Source organism: Cryptomeria japonica, chromosome 6, assembly GCF_030272615.1.
Source record: "Cryptomeria japonica chromosome 6, Sugi_1.0, whole genome shotgun sequence".
Taxonomy (NCBI): domain Eukaryota; kingdom Viridiplantae; phylum Streptophyta; class Pinopsida; order Cupressales; family Cupressaceae; genus Cryptomeria; species Cryptomeria japonica.
Genome location: NC_081410.1, coordinates 213,813,340 through 213,827,368, shown reverse-complemented (window position 1 = coordinate 213,827,368; position 14,029 = coordinate 213,813,340). Strand labels below are relative to the sequence as shown.

The 14,029-nt window shown below is 39.0% G+C and overlaps 1 protein-coding gene across 1 annotated transcript; it reads left to right on the top strand.

Annotated features, from left to right (window-relative positions):
- Positions 1 to 413: 413 nt before the first annotated feature.
- Positions 414 to 9,937, top strand: LOC131053207 (receptor-like protein kinase FERONIA). Its single transcript, XM_057987822.2, has 2 exons — positions 414 to 2,450; positions 8,113 to 9,937. Exons 1-2 carry the CDS (start codon positions 1,167 to 1,169, stop codon positions 9,493 to 9,495), a joined length of 2,667 nt encoding a protein of 888 aa, XP_057843805.2. The 5' UTR covers positions 414 to 1,166; the 3' UTR covers positions 9,496 to 9,937.
- The last annotated feature ends 4,092 nt before the right edge of the window (positions 9,938 to 14,029 follow it).

Below are 14,029 nucleotides of genomic sequence, written 5' to 3'. Positions count from 1 at the left end.
AAATGCAGGCCTTTTTCCGCAGCAAAGGTGCCCCAGTTTTTCAACGATAATAAGGGCAAGGATTAATTAGAATACGTGTCAAACACGCGACCTGTGAAATAGTGGGGCACCTTTGCTGCGGCAAAAGGCCTGCATTTTCTTTTCAATCCATAAATTTCGCCTAAATTTAATAATCTGACGTGAAAAATACTTATTGTGAATGTTCATATATAAAGTCTATATTGACTGATGACAATTTGTCTAAATATATAAAATCTGATATTAAACCGTCTATTTATTTAAATTAAAAAATCATTAATTTCTACGGGCAAGATCCATAAGGGTTGTTCCTGAGCATTGAATTGAAGATATGGTAAGACAATCTCTATCCTCTTACCAAATCGGATTCTAAATCTTTCTATATTAGCTATGAACTCGTCTTCCTGATAAAAATGAAGCATCTCAAAAGTTAGGTATTGGATTTTAACTATTGTTTTTTCTGCAAATGGTCCGCACAAAATGAGCTGGACGTTTGGTGTTCTTCGCCGATTCGGTTTGGATGCCATCATCAAAATTGACCTTTTAAATGGAATAATATAAAAGAAAAATTGATCGGTATTAGTCAAATTCATTTGGAATTTTGAAGGAAAAAAACGAGATAACAAGGTTTGATTTCACATTCCCGGGAGCTTGGGGGGCATGGAGGAGACTTTTTTGAGCCACACTGTAGCCAATTCTGCGTACTTAAATGGTGAAAATGGAAGCACAATAATAATCTGGAATTCATTAAAAATCCAGGTGATAGAATGTGACTGCTAACGACCGGGTATATCGGGAAACGCTGGAATGCATAGGGCTTTCCGACATGTTTTGAGCCGTCAGATTCGCAGGCCGTCGGCTATCTTGCGCGCCAGCTTCTCCTGCGTTATACAACGCAGGGCAGGTTGTCCGGATCCGATCGTAAAGCTTACCTGAGAGCCGTTTCCGCGTGATTTTGTTGTCGTCGAAGCTTTGCTGTTTCCGCGTGATTCGTTGTCGTGGAGCTCCATCGTTTATTTCGCGAGGACAGCTGGAAGACGGAGAGAAATGGAGGGCAGTGCGCAGGGGCGGAAATAATAAGCATTGTGGCCTGGCTACGTGTATGTATTCCACTTGTCGAAAATTGCAGTAACCGAGGTGCAGGAACAATGAGAAGGCCTCTGGTTCGAGCCTCGTCAGGGTCAGGATGGGGCAGACTTGCATTAATTTTGAGTATTTTGAGTTTGGCCGCGGCACAGAGCAGCACAAACACGTCTTCCGTCCCCGCAGTGACAATTCTGTTGAACTGTGGAGCGCGGGAGAGCAAGAATGACGCAGGCGGGCGGCTATGGGAGGGAGACGAGGAGTCCAAATTTGCCCCGGCGGCAGTGGCCAATCTGGTGTCGGCAGTCGCCTCGTGGCAGGATCCCGCGCTTCCATCGACTGTGCCCTACATGAATGCACGCATTTTCACGGCTCCGGCGACCTATTCCTTTGCCGTTTCCCCTGGTAGGTACTGGCTCAGGCTCCATTTTTATCCTGCAAATTATAGCCAGTCATACCAGCGCTCCGACGCTCTCTTCACCGTCGTCTCCGATCGCTACACCCTACTACACAACTTCAGCACTTCGCAGACGGCAGATGCTCTCATTCAGGCATATCTCGTCCGCGAATTCTCCCTCAATGTATCGAGCGATCGCCTGAACGTGACCTTCTCGCCTGAAAGGAAGTCAGGTTACGCTTTTATTAATGGAATTGAGGTCGTTCCCATGCCTGATATGTTCAGTACCGCGCCTCTGGTAGGAACCGCAGGGACTTTTACGATCAGCTCGTCCACGGTTCTACAAACCATGAACAGGCTCAACGTGGGAGGGCAGTACATTCCGCCGACCGAGGACTCCAACCTCAGTCGCACCTGGTATGACGATTCGCCGTATATCTACGGAGCGGCATATGGCATAACCAACGACAATGGCTCTCATAACCTGGACTATAGGTTGATCCCGCAATACACAGCTCCGGTTAAGGTTTATACGACCTTCAGATCCATGACGTCTGATCCAAAAGTCAATGTTCTCTTCAATTTGACGTGGATGTTTTATGTCGACGCCAATTTCACCTACTTGGTGCGGCTGCATTTCTGCGAGTGGATCTACCCTTTGGTTAACCAGAGGGTTTTTAATATTTATCTCAATAATCAGACGGCTCAGGGTACCTTTGATGTGATTGGAACAGGGGCAGGGTTGGGAAATCCTGTATACAAGGATTATGCTATTTATGTCCCGGCGGAGAAAGGCGATTCTACTTTATTTGTAGCATTGCAACCAGATACTACCGCAAACCCTCCACCGCAACATTACGACTCCATCTTGAATGGACTGGAGCTGTTCAAGCTCAATGATAGTGCAGGGAATCTGGCAGGCCCAAATCCGGTGGCAAATATTGATAACCAGGTATGGGTTTTTTTTCTCTGTCACACTTCTCTTTTTAAATGTTTAAAAGTTTGGGTTTTTGGGGTCAGAGTAAAAGTTTTTTGAACCATGTACATTATAATTTGGCTCGGGCCCGGGGTTTTCGTAATAGATAATCAGAATGATTATTTAATAGAAGCCAAAGTTCTTTGCTTCGGTAAGTTGTTTACTTTATAAGGAACTTTTCTGTGCTGTCAAAGTCACCCGGAACTCATATTTTCCTTGAATGTTTTCAAAATTGAATTTCAAAGGCAAGTTGATAGTGTGCAAGAGGATTACATTGATTATATAATTTTTGAATTGCTGCCTTGTGTGGTTATACTGTTGGTAAATGTAGGTAAAATGACCATAACTTCTACCTTTCTCACCTCTTTTGTTGCGGTCGTCTTAAAAAACTATCTCTATGCATTCATATGCCACACACCTAGGACATAAGTCAACCGAACATTTTTTTTTTTGGAAAGAACAACACAAATGATCAAATGTTCACACCAACATGCAGACAAGTGTCATTTCAAACATGACGACACAAGCCCACTAACAACAAGAACAACCTCACCATTGCTACAAGCAAGTTATTGGAGGTCTCGCCATTTGTGGGATGAAACCACCACAAGAAATTTATGAGAGGGTGACTACATCTAAATGATGATTGGATACTAATCCATAATTGTGCTCTCACAAACACAAAATAAGGGAAGGATGCAGGAATCATTAACCTCGAATCCCCCTTAAAACATGCTTACGAACTATGATAACACCAAAGGAAACCCACACAAATGACGAAACGGCTAGGAGCTATCATCTTGACTAGACAACACAACCATTGATTTCTAGAATGAGTAGGATGAGGGTAACAACCACCTCTAGTCCACTCAACAACAACCTTACACAACACCCAAACACCAGGGCTAACCTTAACAAGAGATTGCCTTACTAGGATGTACAAGTCCTCCACCAATTGAAACAATGATGGGTTGTTTTCAAGCAATGTCATGCTTTCGAATGCGAAGGTTCCATAACTCTCTGAGTGGGACAATTGTCGACAAAGTGACATGGGAAGTCTCACCAAGCCAAGGGGATCAACTTTCATATATAGTTTTCACCAAAAAAGTTGGAAGGACCATCCTTCCAATAAAATAGGGGATAACAATGCACCAAAAGACTACAACGCTTGGAATGATATTAGCGTGCCTGGAGGACATTAGCATGCCACTCCACAGGTGTCCTAGAAGTGCACTGACATCTTGGAGCTACACGTGTCCTAGAAATGTGCCAAAGTCCAAAATCTGCACTATAGTCATGTTTTTGTGTTATAGTCCTGACCATGCATTGTAGTCCTAACCAAAGACTAAATGAATGACCGTTTCCAAGTCTCATACAACACTTAGACTCACAAAAACAAGAAAACAACACAAATAGACTCAAAACCAGTCAAAAACGACCAAAAGACTAGGAGGGACATTCTCGCCCAATCTCCAACACACTAACCAACAAAGGAGATGCTCCCCACAAGATGGAAGGCCTACAAGGGACTCCAAAATGAGTCTAAGGACATGGGGACAAGGGAAAACATTCCCAACACACCTTACTCGTCCTTCAACCAAGGGAAGATCCAAAATGACACCACCCTATGACGGGTTCTCATGAACACTCAACCCCAAACTTGGGAGACAAACCACACAAGATCCAAAGCCAATTTGAACATTTTCTAACACGAGTTTCATTTTAAGCCCAAATCCTATGACAGGTTCTCATGAACACTCAACCCCAAACTTGGGAGACAAACCACACAAGATCCAAAGCCAATTTGAACTTTTTCTAACACGAGTTTCATTTTAAGCCCAAATCCAAATGTTCGCTAATTTCATTTTATTAGCATTTCTAGAAAGATACATTGATTTGACATTAACATTGAGGAAACATACATATGAATATCGATCCATCACCACTTATGTGGTAGGTTTACATTCCATCCAATAGGAGGTTCCATAATTAAATATTACAATTATAAAAGAGGATTCAAGGTCTTGAATTTTATATTTACATCAATTTACAAAGATGAGGAACTAAAGGCAAGGGGTAGAGAACCTCCACTTGTATGTTAACCATAGCTTCTCCAAATGAGGCCTCCAAGAACTTCGATCCCAACTGTGTGGCACCCTTAGGTCCAACCCACCATGCTAGGAGATAGTCACTTGGACACAAGCATAATGCTCAAACAAAACAAGGAGCATGCCTCACAAACACGGGAATCCATAGGAACATCCAATCATCTTATGCATTTCATTCAATAAAGTAAATCATCATAGCATACATGCCAACAAGCATGATCAACATAAATTGCATATATGTCAAAAAACGTGATTGCATCCAATGTGTAATAGGCCAACATAATGTTATCATCAAATCACAAATACACATGCTCAAGGGAATCGCATCACCAACAACAAGCACAAGGAGTAATCCCCATCATATGGCATAGAAATTCCCACAAGGAATCATATAGCATGAACATGAATATGTGCAATCTCTTCCTATCACAACATGGTCAGAGACAGGTCTCTCATCAGACACCAAGGACAAAAAACCAAGGGCCTAGGGAAGGAGTGTCATAGCAATGGCTTGAAGGGATGGCTACATGGAATCGGGTGTGCATGGAATTGAACCTAAAGTAGAAGCCATATGCTTGTGTAAGGGTAAGCATGACAGATATCTAATGAGGAATTCATAACATGGAGAAAATGAGGAGGATTACCTCAAGTTTGTTCTCACCAAATTACTATTTTTCCTCCAAATTTGAGGAGCAAATCAAGATACAATCCAAGCAAATCTTCAATCCTTGCCATGCAGTCAATTCCGAATCGAAGTCAATCCAAATCCAAGCAAACCTTTAATCCTTCCCATGCAGTCAATTCCTAGTCGAAGCCAATCCAATTCCAAGCAAATCATCATTTTCCATTTTCAAATAGAGATGGTTTTGGGAGAGCAAAATTGCTCCAAACGAGAATAATCAAATAAAAGGCTAAGTCTTTTCTTTCATGTCTTTTTCCATTTCTATTTTCTTTTTCAATTTTTTTTCCTTTATTTTTCATTTTTCGTTTCCAAAGGTAAAAAAACCAATACAATTTAATCCTTTTCCAAGCAATTGCAAATTTGCAATAATTTAAATATTATTTCTAATGCATATTAAATAACGTTTTTTTCCCTTTCTTTTCTTTCCCAATTTCTCAATTCCCAATGCATCAGACACTATTCCCACACAAGATTTAATCTCTAAAATATAATCGTATTAGGGAAATAAACAACCATAATTTAAACTACGTATTTACTAGTTTTCCACAACATAGAGTTCAAAATCACCACTGATTGGATCTGAAATCATGAGGGATAACAGGGCTCATTTTACAGTCAACTGAGTGCAATAATGGCTGCCATACACACTAGCCCAAAGTGACATCTCTGATTAACTACCATTGCGGAATAAATCAGACCTACATAATCAGGTGGAAGAATAACTCTGTACTTGCACCCTTGATTCACACATCATGATATTACCAGAATAAATTAAAATGCTAGATAATGACATCATTAAATCATCACATCTGTGATTCTATCACAGAAATCTTAATGCAAGCACCTGGAGATATGATTGTAATGATATATATCAAGTCCTCATAAGGAACTTGGCACACTGCCAAACACACATCTTAATACAACCAAACAAAAGCCACAACAAGGACAATCAATGAAAATGGTGAAGCTAAAACACCGATAAACACTCAAAGTAACAAGCACAAGCATGACCTCTGCATACCTGATACATGGCTGGAAAACAATGCTAAAACCAAGACATCTCAAGGCGAAAAATGGGTGGGCACTACATTTTGCCAGATTGCTTCTTCACTAGCACCTGGATTTTGGTGGCTATTAGTGAAGCCCACTCCCACTAGTTTCATAATATCAAAGAAACAAGTGTCATTAAGGAGACTGATAATGACGTTGGTTGGAGAGTTCTGCTTTCCATACATTTGACACTGATTTCGGCCATCAATTTCTGTAAAACATTTATCCTCAAAGTCCTTCATCTTAAGTCTGATTTATGTCTTAAAGAAAAATCTCATTTTAGGCTTCAATTTATCCAATTACTGTGGCTGGCCTTATTTTTGCTATAACGATTTACCTTACACTTCATTAGGCGTTTTGAAGAATATATATTGAGCTCATTTTAGTCATTTATTGAGTTTCCATTGCCCAATTATTACACACTTGTAGGCCTTTCACTTCTTGAATGGTTAAACCCTTAGATGAATCTCCTTAAATTGAAGTTAATATAATATTTAAATCTGTTTGTTAAGTTCGTTTCTATTTCAGACCATGCAATGATGTTACCTAGAGCTCTACATAGGATCAAACATGCTCTCTGTGGATGGGGTTTTCTTTCACAGCCCAGATCATTTTTATCTCTTTTGGTAGTGGAGCCACTTGCTTCTTGATGATTTTCTTTCTTCGTATTATAACCCCTTTACTGGGGAGTAAAATTATTTTATAAGCTGCGGAATTGGTATGCCCTACTATCTATAGGCGGTGGAAAGATCAGAGAGGAAATGCATTTTCTCCTATTATACGATGCATCCCTCGCACTCATAAGGTCTGCTTATAGCGCTGCTTTCACTGTTGCTCATGCTATCTTTGCTGATTCAACCCTGGGTGCTTGCTTTGCTACTGATGATTCAGGATTCACTGGTTCAAAGACTGAATATAATACAGGGGTTTTCCAGGGAAATGATATTTCTGCTCAATAATTATGGTTGATGTCTATATCTTCCAGGCCACAAAACTCCAGATGCTTGCCAACATACCATGCTAGTATACAGTTATATCAGTTCGTGGAAGATTTGATTTATATGAAACAATTAAAATTAGAACTCTGGATTTGTGAAATTATAATAAATAGATGGGCAAGCAGTGAACGAGTCTCAATAACAGTTGGATTTTAATTATCATTCTACCGGCAATTCTATGAAATCTGTACTTATTTGTGTGTTGTATACAGGTACTCCCTTTGTTGTTATTAGTCTATTAGAATATGGATTTAAAGCAGCCCACAATTATAAAGAAAACATGAACTTTTGATATTCATCTGTATCTCTTGATGATTTGGTAATCTCTAGTGATTTTGGTGTAAGAACCTTATACTTTTATATTGTTGGCCCATTTTAGTTTCTTATTCTAATGACAAGGAAGAGTATTATAGAAAGGTTGTATGCCTTGGTTGCAATCAGAATAATAAATTGGAACAGGACAAATAATCAAGATAAGATATGAACTTTTGGCATTCATCAGTAGCTCAGATAATTTGGTAAATCTTTACTGACATTAGTGTAAGGACCCATACACCAGAAAAGCATTTTCAAAATATCAAATTTATTAATCTATTATTTTATTGTTTGATTTTGTTAAAATGTATGCAAGAATACTGAATATATTATACTGTGATATTTTACGGACTGTTCTGTGTGTATTGAAATGAAGTAATTAAAAAAATTAAAGCAATTCTACCTTTTAAGTGCTTAAATGTTCTCAGCTAGTTAATTGTAAAAAAGCTAAAGGAAACATGGGAACTAACACCACTCTCTGACAGGGATCTGATACTGTAGTAAATACTCCCTCAAGCTCTCACAACAGCAGCAGCAAGGGTCCAGTGATTGGGGCTGTGGCTGGAGGGGTTGCTGTGTTGGGTCTCATTATTGCTCTATTTTGTTTTGTGCGTCGGCGCCGTGGTAGTTCATCAGGTGGTGACAAGCCCTCTGGATGGTTACCTCTACCACTTTATGGGGGCAACTCACATACCATGGGAAGCAAACTTTCCATAGCATCTGGAAAGAGTGGCACTGGTAGCTATGTCTCATCTGCACCTTCCAGTTTTTGCAGGCATTTCACCTTTGCAGAGATCCAGGAGGCTACTAAAAACTTTGATGAATCTCGGATTCTTGGTGTTGGAGGTTTTGGCAAAGTTTATGAAGGTGAAGTTGATGGTGGTACCAAGGTTGCAGTTAAGCGAGGTAACCCATTAGCAGAACAAGGCATCCATGAATTTCAAACAGAAATAGAAATGCTTTCTAAACTGAGGCATCGACATTTGGTTTCTCTTATTGGTTATTGTGAAGAAAATTGTGAGATGATTTTGGTTTATGATTACATGGCAAAGGGACCACTGAGAGGACACATATATGGGAATAGCAATTTGAATCCTTTGTCCTGGAAACAGAGATTAGAGATTTGTATTGGAGCTGCTCGTGGTCTTCATTATCTTCACACAGGGGCTGCTCAGACAATTATACATCGGGATGTAAAGACTACAAACATACTTCTTGATGAAAACCTAGTTGCAAAAGTTTCAGATTTTGGATTATCAAAAACTGGACCAACTCTTGACCATACTCATGTTAGCACTGTAGTGAAAGGCAGCTTTGGATACCTGGACCCAGAATACTATCGCAGGCAGCAGCTCACAGAGAAATCAGATGTTTATTCATTTGGTGTTGTGTTGTTTGAGGTATTGTGTGCACGACCAGCTATTAACCCTTCACTTCCAAGAGAACAAGTAAGCATTGCTGAATGGGCTTTGCATTATCAGAGAAAGGGAATGCTGGAGGAGATCATTGATCCACATCTGAAAGGTAAAATTAATCCTGAGTCCCTTAAGAAGTATGGAGAGGCTGCTGAGAAATGCCTTGCTGAGCAAGGTGTTGATAGGCCAGCTATGGGAGACATACTTTGGAATCTAGAATTTGCTTTGCAGCTGCAAGAGACTGCAATGGAGAATAAAGTGATGGATGACAGTACAGCTGACCTTATTCAAATGTCTCCTGATTACAACCATGTAAACAACTTGGCCACTTATGCTGCTGTAGATAACAGCACTTCAACAAGCACGGGGGGGCATAGTTTGGCTAGTGTTGATCTGGATGATTTAACTCCAAGTGCCGTCTTTTCACAGCTGGTGAATCCACAAGGGAGATGATCAAGTTGGCAATAGGAATATCATGTTTCTGTATGTTGTAATTACTGCAGCCAACAATTTCCACAGATTGCAGTGATAGTCAGGTAAATGAATTTTTTAGGTTGATTTTATTTTGTTGCCTATAAAGTGCATAATGCTGTCATTCACTTTATTCTATTTTTACCGGCACTGCTTGCCAATTTCATACCATATTTTTACAATATTCTGGCTCCTTTTTGGACATCTATGTTGTGGTATGGGCATCTTTTATTCTTCAAAGGTCTAAAATTTGCCAGTGTGAGGAAAGCATTTGTCTGCTGGTAAGGAAGCAGGCCTTATCTCAAAATACAGGGCTCAATTTGCTTCAAAAATTTGGAGTATATGTACAGATAGGGCAGTTCTGCTCTTATAATCATGTACCTCTGAGTATTCTTATAATCTTGTGCCTCTGAGTATTCTTCTCTGTGTAGTGTATTGTCCATCTAATTATGGTTGGAGACTATATTGATATTTTACATGCTTTTCATGTTCAACTAAATAACATGAAAAGCAGTTCTGGTCTTATAATCAACTAAATAACATGAAAAGCAGGCCTTCTCTCAAAATACAGGGCTCAATTTGCTTCAAAAATTTGGAGTATATGTACAGATAGGGCAGTTCTGGTCTTATAATCATGTACCTCTGAGTATTCTTATAATCTTGTGCCTCTGAGTATTCTTCTCTGTGTAGTGTATTGCCCATCTAATTATGGTTGGAGACTTAGTGATATTTTACATGCTTTTCATGTTCAACTAAATAACTGGTGGTGGTATGAAAATCAATGTTCAAAGCAGGATACTTAGATGTATTCTGATTAAATGCTTTGATAATTGTGCTTCTATCAAAAGGATAACAGAAGATTAGGTTTTATAGCCATGGGTTTTCTGTTTTTGGTTCTTTGTGTAAATCAACACATGGAGGATTTTTCTGGTTTCAATCTACAGCTGTTTTTCTCATCACTGTTGAATTTCTGTATACATGAGGATAAAATGAACTTTCTTATAAATGATTGTGTTGTGGTGGTATTAATATCAATCTTCAGAGCAGTAAACTTATTTTTTCAGATTGCACACTTTCTTGATGTTAGTGCCACTGCCAAAATGGTATAGTTTGGATAATATTTATACTCGATGTATGGATGTTCTTTTTAAAGTTTTTAACAGAGGATGAAGTTGTTTTGAGGCACAGATTTACTGATTCTGATTCACTATGTAATTCAATGCCTGGAGGAAATTGCTGGTTTAGATATACAGCTGTTTTTCTCTCCATTGTTGATTTTCTGTATAGAGGAGGTTCGTTTGAATAATTATGCTATGGTACCAAAATAGAAATCTTTATTGGAGCTGCTCATGGTCTTAATTATCTTCACATGGATTGCAAACATACCTCTTGATGAAAACCTAGTTTCGAAAGATTCACATTTTAATTTATTGCAATCTGGACCAACTCTTGACCATATCCATGTTAGCAAATGCAGTAAAAGGCAGCTTTGGATACCTGGACCCAGAATACTATTGCTGGCAGCAGCTCACTGAGAAATCAGATGTTTATTCATTCGGTGTTGTGTTGTTTGAGATATTGTGTGCACTACATTCTATTAATCCTTAACTTCCATGAGAACAGGTAAGCATTGCTGAATGGGCTTTTTGCATCATCGGAGAAAGGGAATGCTGGAGCAGATTATAGATTCTCACCTGAAAGTAAAATTAATCCTGAATCCATTAAGAAGTGGAGAGGCTGCTAAGAAATGCTTTGTGGATTAAGCCTTTAGGTGTTGATAGGCCAGCAATGGGAGACGTATTTTGGAATCTAGAATTTGCTTTGGGGCTGCAAAAGACCACAATGGAGAATAAACTGGTTGGTGACAGTACAGCTGACCTTATTCAAATCTCTCCTGGTTACAACAATGAAACAACACAGCCACTTATGCTATTGTAGATGACAACACTTTGAGAAGCACAGGGGGGCATAGTATGGCTAGGGTTGATATGGATGATTTAATAGAAGATTAGATTTTATAGCCATGGGTTTTCTTTGCGTAAATCAGCACCTGGGGTGTATTTTTTATTTTGATCCATAGCTGTTTTTCTCCTCATAATTGGTTTTCCTTATACGTGGGGATAAAAGGAAACGTTTTTTTATAAATGACTTTGCTGTCTGTTGACGTGTATTTTGTACACTGCCTAACACAGAATAAAATACCCAAGGGTACCTTATCCTCTCTTGAATAAAGCCTCCGATTGCTGAAGATATCGCGAAAAAGGATCAATCAGGATGACTCCAAGGTTCTTTGATGTAGGGTCTCTACGTGTGGATAAGCTCCAGTGGTATGATGTGATTTGCTGGAATCACAAGGGGACTTACATTTGATGATTGAACTTCTGATCTGTTTTGCTGGAACACAGGCTCTTACTAGCTTAGATTTGAAAAAATGGAAAAAGGATGAGGGTGAAGAGAGGATCTAATCCTAATACTAAGAATGTAGGAGCAATGATTGATCTTTGATGAAACTCTAACTAGGTCTTGTTTTGACATCGCAGGACCATCTCCACAAGGCTAGTGCGATCTTCGAAGGGAAGCTTTATGATGTTCAAATCATCACTGCAGGCATAGACACCATCAGGTTGATGCATATCAATTAAGAAGCGACAATTGAAGTTAAGCTTAAGCTGAACGATTCCAGTTGACTACACAAGGCAAGTCTGCAATCAACAAACTGCTAGTAGTATGGATATGCGAATTTCATCATCAATCAAGCATATTTCTTCCACTCATCTAATAACATGAAATCAAATATGAGAAGTATAAAGACCATGCAAATTGTCGAATCGACCCATAAATTTCACCATTTCTTCAATGAAGTTACAAGTCTTTTACAACAACATCTTGGCAACAATCTTTGCCTTCTCTCTCTACTCTACTCTAATTGCTATTCTATCAACTTCTATCTACTCTCTATCTACTAACTGCTTCCAACTATTTTCTAATTCTCTAACTACCTTTACAAATGAAATGCCAGGGCTTATATAGTGCCCACAATACAATTCGATGGCTTAGATCAATTCGAGATCAATGGCCAAGATTCAACAATGAAAACCCTAATTAGGGTTTGTTACAACCATTACATAACATTTAATGCTTGACCAATGATAAAATTGTATTGCTTGGACACATGTCCTCTCTAGAAAATTCCACCAATAGATAGCTGGGGTAGGTACATCGGAGTATGTGTCACCTCCCATGAGTTAGGTACATTGAATCTGGACATGCTGAGGTGGACCACACTGACTGGAGAGGTGATGACTAGGATGCCACCTCATTTGACACTTGGTTGATACTCAATTTGGTAACGTTGAGAAGTTAGCCTTAATTAATTCTTCTGGAACTATCTGCTTCTTCAACGAACCTTTTGCTTTGACTTCTTGCGTCCTTGATTTGCAGGATGATGATGTACCTCGCCTTGGAATGCTGGATTGGAAGAGGTCGTCCTTGTTGACGTTAGTCCAAAGAAGGCCGTCCTTGTCGATGCTAGGCTGGAGGAGGTCGCCCTTGTCCTTGCTTGATCGTCCTTGATCTGGCTTGATTTTCCTTGAGGAGAGTCTTCCGACTTGTAGATCTTTCAAGCTTGGAGTCGCCATCTTGATACCTACACAACATTTCACAATTAATAATATATCTTGAAGTGAAGAAAGGAAGATTCAAGATTTTAATTAGGAAACTTCATGATAAATCTTGAGTTATCATTTCCTAATTAACCATGTAATACTTAGATTTTTCCAAAAAATGCCTAAAAAATCAAACCTTGAATAAGGGTGTCAAGATGATTTTGCCATACCTCCTCTTGAGAATTAACTCTAAGAAATGATGTAAAAATAGATGAATTTTGGCTAGGCGAAATGTAGATCAAAGTTCTCCCTTGGATAAAATGCACCTCCTTTAGCTTGGAAAAGAACTCCACCACCTTTAGTCTTCAAAAATCTGGAAATTCGCCTTGAAATACTTTCAAAACATCTGGAATTTATCCTCCAATCTAGCAAGAAATACGCCTCTCCAATAGCCTTCAAGATGAATTTCGCCCTCCACTAGCTTCTCCACACTTAGTAAAAATTCGCTCCACTTCTCTAGATTCGCTCCTCAAATTGCTCTCCAATTTCGTACTTGAAAGGATGATTGAATGATTTGAATTGTGAAACAACACCCCCAATATATAGAGCGCTCACCTTCCATTTACCCATGAGGTCGACTTGGCAAATAAAAGGTAAAATAATAAATAAAACCTCAAAAGGAGTAGGCCGACCTAGCAAATAAAGGCAAAATAATGCCTTGTGCGCTCCATATTATAATTTTAATTTCACAAAAAAAATTAATTTTAAATGCCTTTATAATAGAAATTCGATTTTTTGAGGCCCAAAATTAATTTATTAAATGCCAATTTAATTAATTTTTTCAAATATTCCAAAGTTAGCAAATTTTGTTGAATTTCAAGGAATGTCAACGTTCAATTAATGCAAAAATG